The sequence below is a fragment of the Morone saxatilis genome, unplaced genomic scaffold (genome assembly GCF_004916995.1).
Source record: "Morone saxatilis isolate NCDOM2014 unplaced genomic scaffold, NCSU_SB_2.0 Contig22, whole genome shotgun sequence".
NCBI lineage: Eukaryota > Metazoa > Chordata > Actinopteri > Moronidae > Morone > Morone saxatilis.
The window spans coordinates 12,129,331-12,152,998 of record NW_023339785.1 but is presented as its reverse complement, the minus strand read 5'-3'; the positions used below and the strand labels follow the sequence as shown (position 1 = coordinate 12,152,998).

The 23,668-nt window shown below is 38.8% G+C and overlaps 5 protein-coding genes across 6 annotated transcripts in view; 2 read left to right on the top strand and 3 right to left on the bottom strand.

The window, feature by feature from the left end:
- Nucleotides 1-1,007, bottom strand: part of si:ch211-145o7.3 (forkhead box protein N2) — a 5,070-nt gene extending 4,063 nt beyond the window's left edge. Inside the window, exon 1 of the mRNA XM_035668809.1 lies at nucleotides 858-1,007. The gene's annotated coding sequence lies outside the window, so the exon portion shown is untranslated. The remainder of the gene's footprint in view (nucleotides 1-857) is intronic.
- A 1,163-nt stretch (nucleotides 1,008-2,170) lies between these two features.
- yif1a (Yip1 interacting factor homolog A (S. cerevisiae)) lies at nucleotides 2,171-8,214 on the bottom strand. Of its 2 annotated transcripts, none has more exons than XM_035669624.1 (9): nucleotides 8,103-8,214; nucleotides 7,654-7,705; nucleotides 6,670-6,914; nucleotides 5,786-5,890; nucleotides 4,445-4,523; nucleotides 4,300-4,357; nucleotides 4,044-4,199; nucleotides 3,718-3,811; nucleotides 2,171-2,891 (listed from the first exon to the last, which is right to left on the bottom strand). In XM_035669624.1, exons 2-9 carry the CDS (start codon nucleotides 7,682-7,684, stop codon nucleotides 2,733-2,735), a joined length of 927 nt encoding a protein of 308 aa, XP_035525517.1. In that variant the 5' UTR covers nucleotides 7,685-7,705; nucleotides 8,103-8,214; the 3' UTR covers nucleotides 2,171-2,732. The 2 variants fall into 2 exon arrangements, with proteins under 2 accessions (XP_035525517.1, XP_035525518.1); XM_035669625.1 differs by having other exon boundaries at nucleotides 8,107-8,186.
- A 3,617-nt stretch (nucleotides 8,215-11,831) lies between these two features.
- fosl1a (FOS like 1, AP-1 transcription factor subunit a) lies at nucleotides 11,832-15,411 on the top strand. The gene is made up of 4 exons (XM_035668761.1): nucleotides 11,832-12,210; nucleotides 12,591-12,848; nucleotides 13,879-13,986; nucleotides 14,102-15,411. Exons 1-4 carry the CDS (start codon nucleotides 12,094-12,096, stop codon nucleotides 14,654-14,656), a joined length of 1,038 nt encoding a protein of 345 aa, XP_035524654.1. The 5' UTR covers nucleotides 11,832-12,093; the 3' UTR covers nucleotides 14,657-15,411.
- Nucleotides 15,412-16,392: 981 nt separating this feature from the next.
- ccdc85b (coiled-coil domain containing 85B) lies at nucleotides 16,393-19,081 on the bottom strand. The gene has a single exon (XM_035669925.1). The coding sequence runs from the start codon at nucleotides 18,267-18,269 to the stop codon at nucleotides 17,667-17,669; it is 603 nt and encodes a 200-aa protein (XP_035525818.1). The 5' UTR covers nucleotides 18,270-19,081; the 3' UTR covers nucleotides 16,393-17,666.
- A 2,621-nt stretch (nucleotides 19,082-21,702) lies between these two features.
- Nucleotides 21,703-23,668, top strand: part of fibpa (fibroblast growth factor (acidic) intracellular binding protein a) — a 5,328-nt gene continuing 3,362 nt past the window's right edge. Inside the window, exons 1-3 of the mRNA XM_035669831.1 lie at nucleotides 21,703-22,069; nucleotides 22,181-22,265; nucleotides 22,794-22,992. Of these exons, the coding sequence (XP_035525724.1) occupies nucleotides 22,181-22,265; nucleotides 22,794-22,992 (284 nt within the window). The 5' untranslated portion in view covers nucleotides 21,703-22,069. The remainder of the gene's footprint in view (nucleotides 22,070-22,180; nucleotides 22,266-22,793; nucleotides 22,993-23,668) is intronic.

Here is a 23,668-nt window from a genome sequence, read left to right as displayed (position 1 = left end):
GGTTGTGCATTGAAAGTGCCTGAATAGATGTGAAGCAATGTGATCCATAGTCACGTTAGTCTATCAAAAAGTTGATTATATTTATTTTTATATAATCAATTTATATAGGCAATTTCACAAATTTCCCCAAAGGGCTTTACAATCCGTACAGCATACAACATCCTAAAACCTCTTCCAGGACAGACAGAAACTCAATGTATGTGTTCTGTAAAGAGGCCATTGACACTATAGATATAGACATAATAGTGAAATTACACTGTAATTATCTGTATTGTTGTTTCTGTTTACTCTTTTTTGAAGGGTTAGAAAAACAAACTATAAAAACTACAGTTCAAAACAGAAACAACAAATAAAACATGCAGGGTAAACTCCTCCAGGTTAATTCAAAATACACATCTTTAGATTAAAAAGAGTTGATGGAAAAAAGTAAAAAAACTCAACAAGTTGATTTAGTTAAATGTTAGCTATCCGTTCCCCTCTGATGAGCATCCACTAAACGTCCAAAGTCCAGTATGTGGACTCTTACCTTACAGTCCCATCTCCAGTTTTAATGAACACAAAGCAGCCACACAGCTGCAGCTCTCTCACAAAGTCACTGTTAGTTAGTAGATACATCATTACATCAATTAAATGCTTATAACAAACTGATAAAACACTTAATGCGTGTTAAAATCATATACATGTATAACGCTCCTACAGTTTGTATGCCACATGGTCCTACAACGCACTCCAGCAGGCAAATGGCGGAACAATATAAAGTTTCATTTAGTCAAGAAAGCCGCCTTTTTCCCCTCACAGGTAACCTCCCGGTGATGGTAGCTAGTGCTTCAAATGCAAAATATGAACTACTTACTCACCAAATCACCAGAACGGCAATCCCGGCACAACCCAGAGCTCCTTATTTGTCCAACAACGCGGCGTTCAACAGTTAAAGGTGAAGTTTTGGTGTTGAAACCCAGAACCGGACCCGGACACCTCTCCCACCGTGTTCTGTTGCCGTCCGCGGTTTCCATGGGAACCAAAAGGACGCTTTGCAGTGGGCACGCTCCCAGGCGCGCTCCCGCCGCAGTGTCACACCAAACAACAGTGGTGGGGGGGTTTAGTGGTAACAGTAGTAAGATGGTCAGTGGTGAAAGAAGTATTGTCTCAGGATAACCACAGTGTCATAAAACGTCCTGCATTCAAACAGGATCAGAAAAATGTACTTAAAGCATCAAAAGCAGTTATTATATAGCATAGTGACTTATTTCATTGTTATATAAGTGTATATACTTAATTTATAGTCTTATATTTTGTAATATTTTATTTTGTGATATCTTGTTGTACCTCCACTTCTGTACTCTCTTTAATTTCTCCTAAGGGGGATCAATAATATAATATCTTATCTTATATATTATATTATAGGATTATTATAACGTGATGCATTTACATCTAAGCAACATTTCAGTTTCAGTAGCAGGTCGAGATGGGGTCAGTTCTAACTTTAAATAACTTGTTCGGTGGTTTAATCAATAAAAATGTGTATTTTACAAGCTCATTGTGTGTGTGTGAATCTGAAAAGTAACTAGTGACTATACATTTCAAAATGAAATGTAGTGAATTAAAAAGTACAAAATTTTTCTCTGAGGTGTAGTGACACTGAAGTATAAAGTAGCATAAAATGGAAACACTCAAGTAAAGTTTATCTGGTACAGGTATCTGAAAATGTATACTTTATAGTACTATAGTAATTCCACCACTGCAAAAAGCCTAGTGAGGGCTATTTTCAGCTCTATTAATGCATCATTGTTGTCATGTTGTACATCAAGTGTCTGTAACACCTTATACTATACCACACTGCAGTGACTTTATAACTAAATATGATAACAGATGACACTTGCTGTAAATATAGTACACAATCTACTCAATGTCAATTCTCATGTGACATGCCAGTACCTTTAAGACTGCACATAAGCACAATAATTTTAAGTAAATTAATTTCAGTTACTTTCAATCTGTGAGAAGAACTGTATAACTTTGTAACATATATCTGCCTCAGTCATAAACTGCAGGTCAAATACTGAGCTTTGGCACCTTCTTTAAAAATGAAATCTTATTCACATAAATCAGTATTTCTCAACAGATAAATACATTCCCTACAGGGCTAGCTTTGTATAAAACAAAAGACTGATAAAATTGAATGCACAAAGCTAAATATATTTATTTTTTTCTACAAAAAATCCGAACATTGTCATGCTTTGTCAAATGTAGATAAATAAAATAACTCCAGGACTCACAGGAGAAAGAGAGATAATGCAGCAACATTACCAGACCAGAAAAGTGGCACTCATGTGTGTAATGTGTGGTTTGTACTGTGTGGCATAAATACTAGAAACATGTCCAGGGACATTTTATAAAAAGGAAAGTTAAACTGAGTTATTATTGAACAAATCTCACAATGAAAGCCCTTGTTTTCAAAGTTAGGTGGCCAAAAATGTGTTATTGTACACTCATGGTAGAAGACAACAATCTTCCAGTGAGACATTTTCTGTCACACTTTGTTTAAATGAATGAAACCATTGCATTATGAACATGTCCATCTGACAAGCTCAACACGCTGCAATTCAACACCGTCTACATATGTTTTGAGTTTACTGACAAAAGAGCATATAAAGGCAAGTGTACAAACACTCAACAACCACATTTTTTTGGGTCCAATACACTTGGACTTCAGGTTATTAAATGCCTCGTGGTCACCTGATCAAGTGAGAGGTTAACCAGTATATAATGATTGGCTGAAAGATTGCAGTAGCCATAGTGATATAAAGGCGGAGCTGAGGTTTGGCACTTGATCCAGTTCCCATGGAGTCAGATGAGAGAGATGTTAGGATCTTTATCTTCAGAGATCGAACCTGTGAAGAGAGAGAAACATTTTTAAACCTGCAATTCAGGCTAAAACTAATAATATGCAAGCTATAAAGCAGACTTGATTAGAGGAAAAGTTCAATATATTCTTATATAATATACATAATACATAATAATGACCACATGATAATGCTGAATAATGCTAAAAGCTGATGTATTTAGATGTTACATTAGACATCAGTGTATTTATCACACTTAGTGGTTGCAACGTAAAGCCTAAACCAGATGGTTTACACAACTATTATATTATAGGTATTTATATACTATTATATTTTATATACAGATATTGATTTAATGTTTGTGTCTATTAGACAGAATACATAAAGAAAAGAGACAGCAGTTTGTTTCTTAATTATTCTCTATTTAAACACTCTGGGAAAGAAGATTTAAAAAAAAAAAAGAACGAACATGAATATGTAAATATTTGACCTACTTGTGAACTATAATTAATCATAATTACAAAGGCAATTATATCTAAACTAAAAATATGCCACATGAAAGAAACAAAACACTGCTGTGGATAGCAAATTCATAGTTTTGAGGTGAGAATTATGATTGTGTGGTTTTAAATAACAGTAAATAAATTACAGTTTTGCCAATTGGTAGGTTGAATATTTTGACACAGAAAACTTCCAAGCACACAATTTTGTTCATAAATCATAAATATTCAGTTAATGGTGCAATAATCTCACTCTGGTTCAGACTGAGCAGAAATTCATCAAATTGATTTAGTTTTCTGTTTGAGAACAACATTTCTCCAGTTCTTCAGATTTAGAAATATCGTGGATGATAATAAGGATTCAATATACTTACAATGAAGAACATAAGGGCACAAGAGGACCAGGCTAGGGCCACATAATAACCATCACTGCCAAACAGTAAGCCACACAACACTGTGAAGATCATCCTAGAAGAGAGGCATGAAATATATATATATTTATAATGCCCCAAACTACTTCAACATGAATGTATAATGCAGTTAACACGGACAAGTCTCCACTGAGCTGAATCAGAACCAATTCATCTACATCTGTGATTTTAGCAGTTAATCGGTTTATTTTTAATACCTAAAACGTTTGGTCTAAAACTAATTGTGACAATGATATATATATGCATCTTGAGTATAATGTGATATTTACCCAACATATTTGTATCCACTGTACGCAATAAGATCGAAAGTCGAGAGGTCGCTGTGTACAGTCAGCAGGTACAAGCTCAACAACATCACCAAGACCTCGATGATGACCCACACGAGGGCAGTGCTGGCACACAGTCCAAGGACCTCTGGACTGAACCTTCACACAGAGACAACAAACACACTCCTTATTTAACTCATTTGATACAAACGCCTCAGTAGTGGTTACTGAGAGTCCTAGAACACATTTGATGACTCACCTTTTCTGAATGCCGAGGGCAATTCCAGCAAGTAAAATGTAGGTGATGAAAGCCATTGCTAGAAGACAAAACATACACGTATTACATTACACAGGCATCCCAAAACGCTCTGCTATTGATCATTTTGTATTTATAGAAAACTTACTTGGTATGTAAAGATCAGGTGCATTCACATCCTGTCGTGGGGTCAGTGGAGTGTCCCGATGGTAACGGACTTCCCAATCCTACCAGGAACACACACATACACATATGTATATGCAAATGATCCTCTCTTTTCACCGTAAGGGTCTACTAAATAAACAACTATGTTTACAATAAACAAAAACACTGTTTATACAAACGCTTTATGAAAGTTAATTTAAATTTCATTGAAAAAGGCTCAATATATGATACCCTATGAGTAAGAATGAAGAAAATAGTATGTATAACATTACACTTCAAATAACCTGTTGTGGGACATATGTCTTCTTTCATATGGCTTTTATTTTGTTAAAAAGTTTGTTGCCCTTCATATACATATTTGTGTTACTGTCAACAAGTTCCAGGAAAAGACCAAAACCAACAACACATTAGTATGTCTGTCTATATTTTCCAACTTCTGTATCCTCTTTGTGTACCCAGAAGCCCATCTGTTCCAAATCAAGGTGTAAATGTTTTTTTGTTTTTTTTTGTTTTTTAAAAAAAGGTCACAAATGTATATTTTACACTTTTTAAAATAGTATACAAAAGCCAAGCACTGTAGTTTTTAACAAAGTTTTTTTAGGAGTAGCCTAAAGGGAGCTATATCTGAACTTTATTATACAACTCTACGTTGTAAATGACAATAAAATAAGCATGAAGCAACATATTACCCAGTGCAACAGTGTGGCTCACTAGTGTGTTTTTAAATAGTTTATGAGAACAGAGGACATCTATGGCACAAAGGAAGAAGTTATATCATACTTCACAGAAAATACTTACTACTACTAAAAAGATCAATTTATTGTTGTTTTTTTCATAGTGCATGTTGACAAAAAGAAACACCAGACTTAAACTTCAGCTATGAGGTACTTTATGTAGACTAAACATTACAAACACCGTAATGGTTGTAAATAATATGTAGTAGTACATACAGTAGTATAACAGTAAATACTATGTGACTCTAGTCCAGTAAGGAGAGTTTGCACTTTGTATAGTTCGTCCATTATCAGGGCACAGAATGTTTGGAGTGGCGACTTAATTTGCAATCTGAAAAAAGTGCATGGGAATTAACTGACCTCAATGTGTTTTATATGTGCACAGGCAATCACTGCATTATGATGTTCATAAATAAAGCTGGAGTAGTGATTAAGTGGCTGATTATCTTGTTTGCATGGTTTCAGTGTGATAAATGGTTGAAAATATGATAACAGTTTTATTATCATGCAGTTTTTAACTATTAAATGTTTTGTGTTGTCGCGTACGCTCATGCAGGACAAAGTCTGATGGGATGAAAGGTTCTGATTACCTGATGTGTGTAAGGGAACATCAAGATCATGAGTTTCTTCAATACATATCTGGTGTCGACAGCAAAGAAGTATTTCAGCTTGTTCACAGACACGTATCTGCTGATCTGAAAGACAAAGGAATTACAAACATTAACTTAACAGATGAGGAGTGACAAAGTAAATAATACATCTGAGTCATAGTCATTTTAAAGAAGGCTGCGTCTGCCCTCAGGATCCTTTTCTGGCTTCACACCCATTCTACATACTTTTAATCACCTGCATATTAAAGTTGTCAATCCAGAAGATCCAATTACACTTTCTTTATTCATGGGTGAGGAACTTCTTCAACTGTTTTATATTAGAAATCAAGAACAGAAAATGGTCTGCTTGAGTAAAAAACCTTTTCAATAAAAATAAGACTCCTTAGACATTAAATTTTCAATATTGAAAAGTCTCTGGATGTAACAAATATAAGGCAAATAAGCACTGGAGAGTAGCTGAAAAAGTATTAGACTGGTCCTGGAGAGTGACCATGTCAATGAAAGAACACATCTGTGTGGTTCGCTATGTTGAGAATCTTGAAATAATGAACTTGTGAAAGCGAGACTCACTTTTTGGGGCAAAACATGTAATAAAATGAAAAAACATTTTTATTGAGGAAACTATTTGTTTGTTCACAGTGAATTGCTGTACTGATGTTTAGAGCTATTATCTTTTCTCATATATTAAGAGTTGGGCTGTGTCTAAGTCAATGTGTGTGGGGTGTATTTAAACTGTGACTATGACACACTGCAGATAAATAGTGGTGCCAACTGCTCAACCTAGGCCTTGACCTTATTCATAGGTAAGTTGGTTAACACCCTGTCCTCTCATTAAAACACATACAGAACCAGCTTTTCCTCACCTCTTTGTTTACAATATCCTTTCCTTGGTTGGCTAATGAGGAGCCGTACATCATTGCAGCATTAGCCATTGGGTCGGCAAACAGGTTGTCCACCCCGGTACCTCCTTGCATGTCATTTGTGGGCGCTCCCATATTGTACCCAGGAGTGTAGTATGCTTGATTGTTCATTGCTGGTGCTGCAGAGCTGGTGTCTTCAAACAGGACAGAATCTGCTGTGGGGGGAGCTGCACGAGCTCTCGGTTTAGCTGTGGAAAAGATGGACACAACAAAGTAAATGGATGCACTTTAATTTATATTAACAAATATATATATATATAAAAAAAAGAACTTATTATGCACAATAACAATTAACATAGACTGAAATCCACCCCAATTTGTTGACACATTAATACTATATTACTTAAGACATTCCATATCAAGTATTTCCCTGAGCAAGAGAGAAACAATGCTGTTTGTTGAGCTTTTGTAGGACTGTTATTTAATTTCACTCAGGTACTCCAAATATGTGCCCATGTCCATTGTTAAAATTATTATAGGAGTGATTGTCAAAGTCCTCCAGGTTTTATACTAAACTGCAAGTTTATCAGGTTCCCTAGCTAAAACTAACGCAGTGTAAAAAAGCTCAGCAATAAATCCTACCTTCACAAATATATATATGAATCACTTTCTGTTTTTGTTCACAATATTTGGGAGAGGTGTTGATTCAACTTCCTTTTGGAGGCTGTAGTTTGTGGTGCTGTTGAATTGTACTGCATTATACTGACAGCTGTTTCTAATATCGTGTCCACCCCACCTATCCATTAGGGCTGACATTACAAACCTCATGCAGGTACAGGTATATCAGACTACGTCAGTTTCATAGAGGTGTAAGTAAACACGTGTCATATGACAAGTATGTCTTGTGCATCTCGCCTTCCTAAGAAATGAGGAAGTATGTATGGGTGGATATTCTGCAACTGACGGTAACTTGGTGAATCCACTCACTTGCTCGGTACCCATGATGTGGCAGGTCCATCGTGAGGTTGGTTGACGTTAGCTGCATTAAAAACAATGACACGTTAGCACAATCTCATCTCATTTAACGCTCAATCACCAAGAATGAACCGCGGCCAGCGAGCTAAATCAAGCAGTGTGCGGTTATACCACAGTTTAACACCAAGAGCATTACATTACGTGACTTTGTTGGAACACTTTAATACTAACACATGCTAGCTAACCTCACGTAAAGCAAACTTACAGTAACCGCTAGTTGATGCTAGCTACCTTAGCAAGGCGAGCTAACTTCATAACAGCATGTTTTCAACTAATACTCGGCGGAACCGCGCGGGTGGAGACAGCACATGAACAGCAGCACTTTTAAACTGTCACACACAACTTGTCTGAAGGATAACGGTGTGATAATGAAGGGAGAGAAGCAGCATGAGAGCACTTACCTACACAGCTAACGTTGTTATATAGCTACGTGGCTATCAGGGTGCTCGGTGTGATCCCTCCCATCCACCGTGGTTGGATCACTGCACGGTGCCTGCGTGGCACTAAACGACGGTACAACACGTAGTACACACGGTGCTGCTCGGTGCTGCTCGGTACCGTGTGTGTGAAGGTTACCGTGCTTCCTATCTCCTACCTTTGTTCAACTGTTTGTGGGGATAGTACAGTAGGTGACATGCTGTAACTTTAGCATAAATAACACATAATGTCGCTCGTTGTATTAGAAATATTAAAAACAAGATGTACACACTTGTTTTAAAATACGCAGGTACACTTGATTTACTTTATATTTACATTAACTCTGACGTTTCACTTTAAAAATAAGGTTTTTGCATTCAAATAATGTTACAGAGAGAATTATAGATTAAAGGCTAAGGTGCAAGACCACATAGACCTCTTATACTCATTACAGGTTAGGGTTAGTTCATCAGGTCAAAGCACTTTTTACTTATCTAAGTAAGTAATCAGGTACATTTACTAAAGTAGTCTACTTATGTCCAGTTGAGGTATTTTACTTGACTAATTTCCTTTTGAGCAACTCTATACTATATTCAAGGTAAATATTATACTTTTTACTCTTTTTCTATTTATCCCATTTAGTTGAAGTTACCAGCTACATTGCAGATAAAGATTTAATATATAAAAACATTATAGTGTTCTTAAAACTACTTATGTGGTTTAATTTAGCTCCATCTGGACCAGCTGCAGAGCTGCTTTTACTCTTGCTACTTAAGAACATTTGATTGCTGAAACTAAAACATTTTTACTTAAAATGTTTAATTCAGAACTTCTGCTTTAACTACTATATTGATGTATTGATACTTTAATAATCTGTACTTTTACCATCTCTATTATCATGAAATGTGCTTCAGAATGAGTACTATTACCTCAGTACATTTTACTGCTAATACATCTACACTACTATACTAAATTAAATGAGAAGCTGACTGAAATTATAATTGTATTATATAATATCTTCCACACTATTTAGGAGTTATCATTAATCGATATTATGACTAGACAAACGTACAGTATGTCAACAGTACCAGGACAATCTGAACTGTCTTGGTACATGTAGGCATATTTAAGAACTGCACTCACAATAAGATTGTACTTAAGCATGAAATAACAAGGTGTGAATAGTAACACCCACTACACCAATTACATGTAAGTGTGGCATGAGGATGCTGCTTGATGCACGTGTGTGTGGGGGCGGGTGGGTGGCTGTGGATGAGTTATGTGAATACATGTGGAGATTGGTGAGTAAATGCCAATGGAATCTAAACTTCCTCCTTCCTCAAAAACCCCCAGAATTTCTTTTTTACTTTTGGAGGGAAAATGTGGAGTAAAACAGAAACTTACTCACACTGTCACGTGCAAATATACATAGAAAAATATTTTTTTTATTCATCAAAATGGGCGTGTCTGTTGAACAGACCTTTCCTTCTCGAATAAAATATGAAAGAAACATCCAGTGAATCAATAAAGGCATAATCAGGGAAAAAAAGGTATCCAACATGTTATGACATGTCACAATTAGAGACGCAACAAATGTGTCATCCTCACATTCTTGATGCTTGAGTAATCTGACGCTCACCTTTACCCTATATTCCCTTCATGTGATACTATTAACCACACACAAAAAAACATCCAGCGTGTGTGTCCTCATTACTGCAGGGTGTAATATTGTTAACATCTGAAATATGAGACTCAGCAGCCAAATAAGGCAATGAGCAACAGGTATTGTTAAATGTCATGCTCCTGGCAGTTTCACTTTTTGTTCGCTGTCTCTATTCTCATTCATAAGTTATGAGACCAAAACCCACAGTTCAATGTCTCAATTTCTATATAGATGAGTATCATCAATTTATCTCTTTTTCTCCTCACAAAAACAGACTTTTTTTGTCTTTGCATTTAACTTTAGTGATTCTTTCAAAAAATTGACATTCCTTATTCCTAAGAGAAGAATTAGCAGTAATGTGAGACGTTGGTTCAACAGTCAGCAGCTAGGAGAAATAAGCCTTTGCCGGGAACTCTGTCCTTTGGGATTGCAAGGTCAGCAGCTGTTGTGTCAGACTAAGCTTACCAAATCTACAGCATGCGTTTTTTGAAACTGTACTAGGTACTATATTGTGCTGTCAAGTAAAAAATATCGTTGAAAGGTATGGTGAAATAATCAAGTGGCTTTGTGGCAATCTACTGACTCATCTCCACAGGCATGTGCACATTGATGTGGTTTGTCAAGTGAGAGTGACTGCAAAAAACCTCAGCACAATTAGGCACATGGATCCAGATTTACCCACACTGTATAATATATTTTATAACCCATCCAATACTATACATGCAACCTTGAAATTCAGTCATATTTAAGATATCAGTAGCATTTTTGGGCTTTCTTCTGTTTCTCTTATTATAAGATTACTAAGATTTATTAGATCTGACAACTGGAAAGGTGAAATGTTGCATTTTACTCTTTTTATGTAAAAGTGTTTGTACTAAGGTTGTCAAAAGCATCGATACTTAAATACTTTTCAATAACACTTGTTTAGATCCAATTCAGTAGTTCAATGGTATCGAAAGTACCGAAGCTATATAAAAAAACCCAGATGTACAATCACATTTTCAACCCAAGGCTACAAAGATGAATAAACTAGTCCTTATTATCTTTTTATCTATAATTTTTTATGATCACATTTTTTCTGGGGCTTTTTTGGCCTTTAAATGATAGTGACAGCTGAAGTGTGACAGGAAGGGTGGGGATGACACACAGCAAAGGGCCACGGTTCAGACTTAAACCCATGGCCGCTGCAGCAAGGACTCCGCCTTGGTACTTGGGGTGCCAGCTCTACCAGGTGAACTGTCAGGGCGCCCTGCTTTTGTACATCTTAACTACTTAAAACTAACTTTCATGTTAAGTATTATATTTGAAAGGTAGTACTCTTTAAACTGTAGTTGACACCAGTCACTTAATACAAATGCTTTAATAATTTCAAGATGTTTATAAGTTAAGAAAAGGATCTGATAATGAAAACTTGAAATTTAAAGTTGACTTAACTTAAACTATTTAATACTATAATATAATAATTTACATTAAGGTAATGATAAAAGATTATTTCATTTCATTGAACTTTTAGCCACAGTTAAAATTACATTTATTACTAACTAAATAAAAATGTTAAGGTATTGTAAATGCAAAACTGTATTACATATGTAGTGATAAAAACATTATTTTTGTAATTTTATACATTTTTAACAGTGACAAATTATCTCCACTCACCTTTTTAAAACTAGTCTATTATCATGTGGAATGATCACATAAAACAGTGTCCTCATCTAAACAGAAAATATTAAAATTAAGTTCAATTTGAATATTTCTTTGCTTTACTTCCACTTCCACTGGAGGAGGAAAATGTTCTAACATTTCAACCACTGCATCAGACTCACCGAGCAGAAAAACAACACGTACCGACGGAGAGGTGAGGCGAGGAATCCCGGGTGTTAACCCTCAGGAGGAAACTCTCACCAAATATGGGCAATGACGTCAGCGCGTCGTAGGTTCGTGAGAGATTCCAGACAACAGTACTTCCAGTAACTGCGGAGGGGCGTGGTGGACCTATAGTGCCAGTTTAAGAGTTTACAACCTCACAATCATTCCCAGACGTTGGCTTCTGGATGTATGACTAAGGACAAGAGGTTGTACTAAAAGTCGCTTTCGGACATTTTAGCCCGATTTGAAAAAAAGCGAGGCGTTATTTTCTTCCTTGTTCCCCCCTTGAAGACGTACTCGTTTGGACTCGACCGTTACCGCAATAAGGTGCGCTTACCCCAAGTTTAAATCGACACACGAGACTCAACCCGAAAGTCATTCCGCGAGACCTCAAGGCTCTACAGCCCCTGCTGGATCCAGTTTTATTTTCTTTTACACAGAAAAGGATGTATCGAAACTTTGGGAGTCAAGAGAGAGGCAACCCGGCGTACACCGGCGGTGTCTCTGGGTCACACTCTGCTACCCAGGGAAGCACCAGCACTTCAACTACACAACAGGAGCAGGTAGGGGAACTTTAATTAATGTACCTTTGTATAAGGCTACAGGTTATCCCACATAAATTGGTAAAATGTAAACTAAACGTAGGGGGAAAAGTTGTGAATTTCAATATACAATTTAATAAACCTGTAATAGTGTAAATATCATATTATCATAGATAATTGTTGTGTAGTTATACAAGTGATTATACTGTATGTGTCAGTTATAAAAGTTAAACTAAATATATATACATAATCATGATCTGTTTTACTTTACTTACTTTACATTTAGTCCTCAATGACTGTGTGGGTTTTGTTATCGATCACATGTTGGTTTTAGGTCTTCTGTTACAGTACTTTTCCTACTTTTTCTTACTTTATCCACATTTTATTTTGATTTTTTTCAGAAGTTTACAGTGGCTGGCAGTGGTCAGTTTGTACCAAGCCTCAATGCCATCACAACCAACCAGGACCTCCAGTGGCTAGTCCAGCCATCCCTCATGCATCCACCGGGCCCGTCACAATCTTCAATACCTCCTTACCCAACCCTCTCAGGGGCACGGCCGTTGGGTCCGCTATCCTCCCACTCCCATTATCTCAGACCGGGGGTCATAAGAACAGCTGCACACACCAGTGCTGCAACAAGGCACAGGAACGATGAACATGTAAGATAGTAGTCCTTAAACAACTGAAACTTTATGAAGATAATGCCAAAAAAAAACATCTTTGAAGAGACACTGATGATTGTGTGTTTGTTGGGTTTGGGGGATTGCAGATAGTGAGGTGTGGACAGTACCTCAATCATTTCTGTGTAAGCAGTGTGTAATATCCTGTAATGCTCTATGACACAGTCATTTCCTTTAGACTTACACATTACACAAATCCATTTAGAAATAGGGTAACATACCATTAATAAGAGACATTATTTAAAAACATTTTCAATTCTTAGGAAACTTTACTCACCGGGGGAAAACACACACTGTTTATGTTATTTGATGGTGTTTACTTGGAGTCTATGTTGACACAGTGAAATGATTACCTGTGACACACTGCAAAGATCTTTTTGTTAGCAGAGCAATGTTACATGTCAGGACAAGATAGCACAGATGTTGAAGTGACCCAGTACAACGCAGTTTCAACATTTAAGAACCATCATCATGTTCATCACCTCTACAGTGTCATTTGTTGGTTTCATCAGGCACATGTTGGCACATATCCCCGTTAAAGTTTTGTTCTTGGAGTTGTAAATTCATGATACAGGAAGTAGACTGTCATGTGACTCACAGGGGCAAGTCATATTCTGTGACTCACACCCGAGTCACTGCTGGGGTCTGAGCGTGAGTCATCAACCTGAAAGGGCGGGAAATATTGGATCAACAGTAATTATTTAGTAGGGCGCTGGATGAAGTCACAGTTAGTGTGTTACAAAGGCACAAAAGCTCAGACTAAATCATGCAGCTGCTCTGACTGTGATGACTCAGTGCACACACATGGTGGTAGTGTTTCTCATGTGTCATGTTGCTTATGGTGGACTCAACATGTCTACGTTTGATACGTTTTTGCCCAAAACCAAAAGGTTTCAGAATCCAACTTTAGGCATTAAATGGGGTTTAGAGTTTGACTCTTTCATTTCACTGTGTCAGGTTGACCTATTTTATGTATTTTAATCTTCTTTTCCCCTCTTTCTCATCAAAGTTATCCCGGGAAGAGATGGAGAGACGTAGAGTAAGAAGGGAGCGGAATAAACTGGCAGCAGCAAAATGTCGCAATCGCCGCCGGGAGCTGACAGACACATTGCAAAATGTGAGTGAGCATTGTACAAATGTCATAACATTAATGCTTCAAATATTGGTCTCCATCAGGCATGAAATAATTTACACATGTCTTGAATGTCTTTCTCTGCTTTCCCCTGGTGTAGGAGACCGAGCAGCTGGAGGATGAGAAGTCACGGTTACAGAAGGAAATAGCTGAACTACAAAAGGAGAGAGATAAGCTTGAGCTGGTCCTGGAGGCTCACCGTCCCATTTGTAAAATAGAGGAGTCTGATTCGGATTCTGACCCAAATCCAACCCATTCCTCCGTGGGAGGCATCAAAATGGAGCCAGGGGACTCCAGGAGACCTGGACCCTCAACCAAACTAACAACAAAGATGGAGAAGCCCAAACCAAAGATAACCATCCCCAGCAAGCCTGTGATATCGCCTGCCTCCGCTGTTGCCATTGAATCAGAGTCGCTCCACACCCCTGTTCTCCCATCTACCCCCTCACTCATGCCCTTCACAGCTAGCATGGTGTTCACCTATCCCTCAGCCCCGTTGGACACCGCCTCCATCACATCCCATGCTACATCACAGCAGGGAAACGTCCCACAGTCTCATGGCCCGCAGCCCTGTGGGGTTGCTCATCGCCGCAGCAGCAGCAGCGGTGACCAATCGGATCACTCCCTGCACTCCCCAACCATCCTCACTCTGTGATTGGCGGCCCCCGTCATCCTGGCATAACACTAATGTTAATTTCCATGCAGTCGTAGTGTGTGTGTGTGTGTGTGTGTGTGTGTGTGTGACAAACAGGATCTCTGGGAAACGTGACAAAATGAAAATGATGATTGTGATAACCATTTCAAAATTCGCTACGTGCCTCTGCTTCATTTAATTTATTTAGAAAGTTAATTTTGTACTTAGATGATATGCAATTAAATGGCATTACTAAGATATGAATGTTACACTCTTTTTAGTTTTGATATATATGTAAAATCTTAAAATTTCTCATTTTGAAAGCTATCAGGTAGAATGAGTATGTTTGAGATTTATTATGGAAACATTGCATGCAGAATATATTCTATGAAGAATTACTATACAAGATTTCTACAAATAAATCTAATAATATATTAATAGTGATAATTAATTAATAATAATGTTGCATTTAATGACTTGTTACAATGTTACGTCGTGTTATGTAACACTTTATAAATGTCCCCACAAAGGGAAATAGTACTTTTTCAAATAAATGGTCCTTATTTTTATATGACTCTTTTAAGAATCCTAATATTGTCTATGCAAATTATTGACCACTAAGGCTGGCCCGTAGGAGTTAATATAGATTATGGAATTAATGTATTTATTTTTGAGAGTGTAATATATTTTTGGTAATGTTTTCTGTTCTGGTGGGCAGTGCCTTACTTTTTTGTCAAAGCTGTACTACTTCACAGACAATAAAGAACGTTTCATAACTGTGTGATGGTGTAATATTATTGGTGAAAAACAAACAACAGGAGGAAATGATTAGACTGAAATGCAGATTAAAAACAACAGATTCAGTTGAGAAATATTTTGTAAAGTGAAAACTGAGATACCAGAATAACCCAAACTGGAGCATAAATACTGTAGGACTGAAATGGGTATTTGATTAGAAGATTAATCAGTAACTATTTTACTATTAATCAAGCAAAGAGAATTGAGTATTATCTGGGTTGCAGCTTCTCTATCTGTGTTTTATATCACTTTCTGTTAACTTTCTGTTTGGACAGTTGGGCGGAAAAAAACAAGCTATTTGGAGCCATAAGCTTTGACTCTCAAAAAATCACAAAGGGTATATTTCATTTCTTTGGACATTTAATAGATTAAACGATTGATCGACGAAATAAAGAGGATGTAATTACAAACAGCAGCCTTTCCCTGACACTCACTAAAAGGGTTTGATGACTGCAATGTTTACTGACAAACTAATGATGCGCTCTGTGCCCCTCAACTGTGAACACTGTGTTCTCTGTTACTCCATTTCCAAAAAATGAAGCAGATCTCTTGCTAATACATACATGGCTCAGAGGGCATTGGATTGCTCTGCTGAAATGGGGTTAGAGAGAGAAACAGAGATGGAACGAGAGTCAGATTGAGAGCTGGAGAGCACGAGGGAGGACAAAAATCTGTGTGTATGCTGCTGTCAAAGGACGTTTGTGCATCACTAAGTGGGTAAAAGCATTACTGCTCTCTTCAGCTCTCCAGACTGTGCAAATAGGGATCCAAAAATAAAACTGATGAACATCCATAAAGTCTGTCTGTATGACACGAAGGGAACATCAATCAAGTGCAGTCGGTTCCGACATGAAGGTCAAAACAACAAGTGCAGAAATCAATCCATCGTTCTGTGTCATGTAAATGTAAATGCTTGTTTCTGTAAAGTCGAACACACAAAGAAAGGTCAGAACAGCACAAAGTGTCATACCCACTGTATTTAAAGCTCTTCAATGCACTACGAGCATAGCCCACCAATAAACAGCTAACAACAAAATAAATCTTTTCTAATCCATGTGCATTATCTATGATTTAAACTGAAATTTGTTAGTAATGCAAGTTAATACAGATAAATCAAGATAAAGAAGGGTCAAAGTTAAGATTATCCCTAATGTTACAGGGTAAATACAAAGCATGAGTTACAGAAGACGAAGCTGATCAACTTAAACTCTGTGATATGCTAATTGAACATCAACAACAACAATGTTATAAAAAAAAAAGTAATACAAGTGAATTTAAACAGCTTGGTTTGAATAGAATAGAATAGAATAGAAATCATTCAAACTTGTAGACCTTCCAGTTTGATACAAAGAGTTTCCAGTTGGATTTTAAAAAAGTGACAGAACTTCAGTTCAGCTCTGAGTGAGGTCCAAGGACATCTATCACCTCTGATCCAAACCCCTTTAACAAGTGTGCTGGCTCTGCCCCGGCAATAGCACATGTACATTATGCACAGCAGCCCCACCCACAGTAAACCTGAAGGGCCTTCACAGCAGACTGGTTAACAGGCCTGTACAAATTGTGACAATCATCATGCACATATGGCACTCCAATCCTGTCCTGAGGAAGAGAGTGCATAATATATTACACATTATTGGGCATCTAGCAAAAAGCAAATATCAAATAGTTTAATATTTTTCTTTTATCACAACTCATCTATTTCAGTGCTATTGGAATTCAGTGGACTAAATATGGCTCAAAACTGGATTGAAATGAATCTTTAGATCTGTGATTTAAAGATCCATGATAACGCTGTCCAGTGCAATAGAAAAAAGGCTTCTACCAGTGTAGGCTAGTCCAGTGCATGAGATAAATTTATATATGTGACCCAGTTTTTTGGTCCCATTTTTTTTTTTTCAACAACAGACCACTGAAAAAGGAGAATTTCCCAAAAACAGAAGAGTCATTAGAAAAAACACTGTAAAATTTAGATACATTATCATCTGGCAAACATCTATTAAATGTCTTTGTAAAGTCCTGAAAATGTCTATGGTTGTAGAATCTTTGTCAAGTCAAAACCTAGTGGCACACAAAACCTTTGCAGCATTCAGAAGGCTCTAATGCTTTTGCACCAATTAAATTCGTATTGTCTGACAAAGCCTCTGTGTCTCCATTCTGTCAATCACATCACCCCTACTCTACAGGTTCCTTATTTGAACGGGAGAAGCCCTGACTGCGGACATTGAAGCTGTCATCAGTCATCAGGTGAGCACACCAGGTGAAGCTGGTCCGGGCTTCCCACGCTGCCTGTGCTTGAGCTTCCGTCCCCCAGATCCCGGACCACCATGCAGGGCAGGTTGAGCTCGGTGGACCCTCCGGGGCTGGAGTCGCTCCTGCTAACACACTCCTCCTCCAGGACCAGGCAAAGCTCCTTCAGGTCCAAATTCTCCTTCACCAGTCCGTCCTGCATGCGCTCCAGGTCTGCGAGCTTTTTCAAGTAACCGCCCAGGTCCTCCCGCATCACTTTGGCTGCGTGATGCCCGAACAGCTGCCATTCCCGCGCCAGCTTCTTCACTTTGAGCCGGTCGTCGTCCAGGAAGCAGCACAGGTCCCGCAGCTCCACGTTTTCCTCCTGCAGGCGCTGATTGATGACTTTCAGTTCCCTGATTTCAAGGAGGTGTCCCTGCAGCTGTTTATTTACCTCTTTTATCAGCCGTCCTCGCTGGATGAGAGCTGATATTTTATCCGTCTCCTCTTTACGCAGCCGGCTCACCAGCTCCTCTTTGGAGCATGCCAGCAAATCCTCGTCAGACATCTTTGACAGTTCTCTATTTATTATCTCACCTTCGCTTCCCATTTTCTATTAAAAAACCTAGACGTATAGAGGTACCTGAGAATCTATTAAAAGCGCTGAGATGTAGCTGGGTGCTTCAATGCTTAACACACAGTCATCACATCCTCGTCTTCTGCACCCAGTGTGTTCCAGATGTCATGTGTGCAAATCACGACAGCACCGGAGGCCAAATCATGGCAGAAACATGTGATATCTTTATTTAGATGGCTTTCTTCAAGAAGCAGGGACTTCGGTCTGATTTTGTGCTGAACCCAGTGGTTGCTCTCCGTGGATAATGCCTTAAGGAGGTCGTGTATGAAAATGCACCGCAGTTTCCCCGTTAATGTCAATCTGTCATCCTCTCAACAGCAGGCTGTGTTTTCCAAAGGCCTCCAAGAAAACATCTGTCCTTGTTTTACCTCCTCTCGCAGTATTCTGAAGGCAACAGTCGCCCTGGGGGCTTTTCTGTACTGTATGTACAAAGGCCCGATCGATCCACGGGGGTTTAATCCAGCAGCCTCGGATGCACACCCTGCAGATGTTGTGATTTTTACGTGGCTGGCATCGTCTCACCAGGCTGTGCTCCGCTCGCCTCGGCTGAATGAACTCCGTTCCCCGGTTGGCTGGAGGATGAGTCCGTACGGTGCAGCAGCTTTTTTTTTTTTAGATGTATTTATTTATTTCTAAAAAGGATTCATTCTTTAGATAAAAAACAAAATAAATCACAATCCAATCTCGCCCTCTATCCGCTCAAAATAAGTGCATCATCTCTGCTCATCCTCTTGGGCTGGACTGTTACCACAACAATGTCCGCCTCCGCCACTTTCACGGCTGTGACTCCGTTAAGCAGCGAGCTGCGTGTGAAGCTGAAGGAGGCTACTGCCAGAGGTAGTCTGTGCAGCCTTCAAAATAAAAGCATCGATTATGGGAATATTACTGCAAGAAGTGAGGCGGTAAATATGGCGAAAATATGTTTTGTGGGACTTTATTTTCACACAATATAAATTTATCACACGTTAGATTGGTGGCGTGTTACTTTTGTTTCAATGCAATCGTGTTCCTCAACAACACTGGTTTTATTTTGGGTGATTTTACCGGAAGTTGTACTTTTTATGACGACTGCTACTTTGACACGTCGGTGAGATTGTAATCAGGAATATTTGTGGTTTCCTCTGAGGTTTCCAGTGACTCTTTGCATACCATAGGCCTGCAGTACGTATGGGCTGGTCGTAAATGGCAAAACTGAATCGATCTGCTCAATGATCCAACTGAACCGATTCAGCTACATTTAAAAAAAAATATAAGATGTGAGGTTGACGATCTGCTCCATGCGCTCTCTCAGTTAGGGACTTGCGCCCCCATTTGGATTCAGAAACATATTTTTTACCCGTACCATGCCATGAAACCAAAACAACACGGATAAGCACAATTCACAAAGGAAATGAGTAGGAAAGGCCTGTGTGAAGCCACTTCCTCTGGGGTTTTCTGTTCATTGGAATGAACTCATCGTCACAAACTAAAGATATATGCCACATAGCCTACAAATATCTGTTCTATCCCCACACTTTTGCAAAACATGAGAAATACATCAATCGGCCCTATATGGCTTTGGGGTTCACTACAGAGGAAGATGTACAGTACAGGGTATAGTCGTATCATGAGTGGCTCCTGGCTGTACTCGTTTCTTTTCAAAGAACACTGGCGGAAAGTGTGACTGCAGGCTTTTTTCCATGGGTTTATGCTGAGGCATTCAGCCACATCCTTCCGCCCTCTGTCCCACCTCCATTGTTTCACTGAGGCCATAACAATGTAGGGTGTTAACCGTGTAAGGGGGAGCTGGGGATGGAATCAGGGTGTCATGTGGGGTTAGAAACGAGAGTGTTGATGTGCAGCGAGACATGCGACAAAAAGACATGTTGACTGAGTCTTTTTCCCTTATGTTGTGATTTTGAAGGACACATGCAGAAACACAGAAAGGGAGGGCGAGGACAGGGATTTGCAGGGATTTATTTAGATTAATCGCCGGAGGAAAAAGAGAGCAGATTGTGTACACGCAGCAAGCAAAGCACATAGGGGGCTGCGGTGCTCAGACAGAGGCCTATCTCTGATCGGACTCATTTTAAAATAGCTAAGAGCACAAATGAAAGGACATAGATCAACAATAGGCTACTGTCTGGCTGCTAAATGCACGGTTGTAATTTGAATATCCAGTTTTTCATTTGGCCATTGATGGTTTTCTAACTTAAAATGGATGGTATGCTGGTGTTGAGTGATAAGACCTAAAAGTAAAGCTATATATAGGTAGGTCCCAAGCATGGAGACTGTTATTGGGTTAATTATCCGGCCCTTATGATGTGAAGCCACTCAAGTGTAAGCCAACCCTGCTAGCAAGAAATACCAGGTACGTGGTGGGACTTGCCAATAGAATTAAATACAGGTAAATACTTTCTCACATTTGGCCCTGAGTGCAGTACAGCCGGTCGTTACAGGGTCTGGGCCCCATGTCAGCATGCTGCTATGTAAGCAATCCCTTCCTTTCAGCTTTAGGTTCGGGTGCATTTGTAAGTGGGGTGACAGGGGTAATAAAACAATCTGAGGTAAACCTGTGGCCTACATTTGTATCAGTTCTGCAAATGATGAAACTGGTTATCATGCTTTCCATAATAATGGAATTATAACAACGGAGGCTACTGTAGCCTGTCCCTAATTAAAACTCCAAACACTGCCTTATCTGCTTTATCTATCTCTGGTTGTTAATTGTGTATTATAATATAAAGTATAATTCATTGATCTTCGTTTAAACACATTCGAGATGGAACTGTGGCACGTTCTACACACAGTGGATCAGATAGGGTTAACACACGTCTGCTCCGACTCTACTGGAACTGGAACAGTTACATCAACAGTCACACACACACAACCATTGCTACATTGTTGCGATGATGGAACGTTGGAACGTTCAGCGTTACAGTGTAACGTATGAGGCAACACCAGGAAAAGGAATGGAACGCAGAAACATAAGAAGTGTGAACTCATCTGAGAATCTCTAACAGGACAGAAAAATACATTACCGGTGTGACTGTTTCAGAATAAAAGCATACTTTCTGAAAAGAACTACATCACAAAAAAACCCACATTTGTAGGAAACACACAATCCTACAAAACACTCTTACATTCTGAGCAACATGTGGTATTAATGATTTGTACACGGATGAAGGGTTTGGTTTACTACACACACATTGTCTTCTGTTACAGTCCACGAAATATACTGAATGTTAGAACATTATTATAATCTGTACTTAAACAATATAATAACATTTAATATAACACATATGATGCCCGTAAATAAAACAAAGTAAATAAGATACAAGATTTAAATTAGTTTTAAGTACAATAAATATGTCTTTTTTTTGTTCTGAGGAGACAGCTAATGTAAGAGAGCCTTTCCTGTGACGTAACAAAACCGGAAACTCGTGTTGCCTGACTGCTGTTGTTGACACTGCGCACCCTTAGCAATAAGCTACCATTTGGTGGATGTTCGTGTTTTAAAGAACGTGCGTTAATTAGTCGATTGTGTCGTCATATTAATTTGGTCTTAATTTGCTGTTTTGTTGTCTGGTTGTCAGGTTAGACTCCGCTAACCCTGCTAACTTTGAGCCGTAGCTAACATAGCAGGCTAGCTGTTAAATGGAGGAAGTTAGCTAATTAGGACGCCATGGAAAGAAAATCGAAGTTCAGCCATTAGAAGTCAACTGTATACTTGTCACGTCAGGTTTTATTGTAGCTTGTTTTTGAAACTGGTTGGGACAACACTCAAAAGCAAGGTATAACGTTACTCTGTCGGCACTTTTAAATGGCGTGGAGCTAATCTTATCTGATGTTAATGGCTACTTAAGATAAACAAATGTTGCTTTAACTTCTTTGCCTCCAATCAGATGGCAGTGGAGCTGGATGTGTTCGTGGGAAACACCACTATCATGGATGAGGAGGTTTACCAGCTCTGGTTGGATGGATACACAGGTACCGATCACACCATGGATTTATGGCTCTCCACACAATGTGCTCCAGGGGACTGTGGACATAGGGTTAGATGCTCAGTAGGAGTCCTGGATGGTTGGAGTTATTTTACAAAGGTGCACACTAATGTATTGGTGTTTGGTTAAAAATATAATACATGAATAAAAGTAATGAAAAAGATGGGAAATTAGGAAAAATGAACCAATCTGGCAACATCACTCTTTGGTTGTGAGGGTTATAATAGACATTGAGTACCTTTTTTAAAGGGTTACAAGCCTAAAGTTTGGGATCTGCTAATGCACTAAATGTCCGACAGCAATGGAAAACACATAATTAAGCCAATAATGAGAACACCCATATTGCAGCATTTACATCCACATCCTGCACATTTGTAGACGCCAGTGTGACGTATGATGGGGAAGCAGTTATCTGCTGCTGTGTATTCACACCACACCAGCAGCTTTGCTAATTGTTATTACACATAACTTCATCCATACTTGGATCACCAAGCTTGTCTGACTTATCCAACAGTGAATGATGCAGTGAAGGTACGGATGGAAGGAGGAGTGATGGAGGAGTGTGAGGCAAGTGCAGATGTTCTGCTGAGTGACACCATGGACCAGTACAGGACTTTCCAGATGTGTGAACGTCTGCTGCACAGTCCAGCCAAACTAGCCAACCAGCTACTGTTCCAGATCCCACCTCATCGACAAGCCATCCTCATAGAGAGGTGGAGTAATGATGTTCTCATTAATTCTCCTTCACTTATCTGATGTGTTGTCAGTGTCTGATTTGAATGAATATTACACTTATCTCATTGTCAACATTTAATCAAGGAAATGTTTTTACTCTCTTTAGCCCCTTTTACACTCAACAAAAAACCCAATAACATCTGACTTTTGCCTCCAGTGAAAAAGGGTAACAATCCGCTTTCATTCCTGGGTCAAATAAGTCAGTGGTAGTCACAGGTATTTATTGGCTCCAGCTCTGATTGGCAGTGATGGAAACATAACACCTGGGTGGACGCTCTAATTTTCACCCCTCTTCTGGCGCGATATTATGACGTGCGTTGAATATCTAGATTATTTATGTTTTTTTTTACAGTCTATGGGAACAACGTGAAACAGCGATTTTTGTTTTTGTTATTATTGTGCAACACAGCAAGGTGAGGGAGCTTCTCCTTATTTGAGGAGAAAAGGAAATAAGGAAACAGGTCACTTGCACTTTCTCCAGCGTTGACACAGCGCTGTTAAGATAGGTCTGGCTATGCAAGACTAATGGCACTGTGAGGAACAGTACAATATAGAACAACATATCAAAAATGCTGTGAGTAAAAGAGGCATTGCTTGCAGCCCAGGGCAAGTAACAAATGCTGCTTTCTACTGTTTACTAACCCTGTTTTCTGG

What these genes read in the sequence shown, in the direction of transcription:
- yif1a (XM_035669624.1), bottom strand. Translation starts at nt 7,684, where the DNA reads ATGGACCTGCCACATCATGGGTACCGAGCAA. An exon ending in AGGATATTGTAAACAAAGAG is followed by an intron (nt 5,891 to 6,669) that starts GTGAGGAAAAGC and finishes TTTGTCTTTCAG; the next exon opens with ATCAGCAGATACGTGTCTGT. An exon ending in AGTGGATACAAATATGTTGG is followed by an intron (nt 3,812 to 4,043) that starts GTAAATATCACA and finishes CCTCTCTTCTAG; the next exon opens with GATGATCTTCACAGTGTTGT.
- fosl1a (XM_035668761.1), top strand. Translation starts at nt 12,094, where the DNA reads ATGTATCGAAACTTTGGGAGTCAAGAGAGAGGCAACCCGGCGTACACC. An exon ending in CAACTACACAACAGGAGCAG is followed by an intron (nt 12,211 to 12,590) that starts GTAGGGGAACTT and finishes GATTTTTTTCAG; the next exon opens with AAGTTTACAGTGGCTGGCAG. An exon ending in TGACAGACACATTGCAAAAT is followed by an intron (nt 13,987 to 14,101) that starts GTGAGTGAGCAT and finishes CCCCTGGTGTAG; the next exon opens with GAGACCGAGCAGCTGGAGGA.
- ccdc85b (XM_035669925.1), bottom strand. Translation starts at nt 18,269, where the DNA reads ATGGGAAGCGAAGGTGAGATAATAAATAGAGAACTGTCAAAGATGTCT.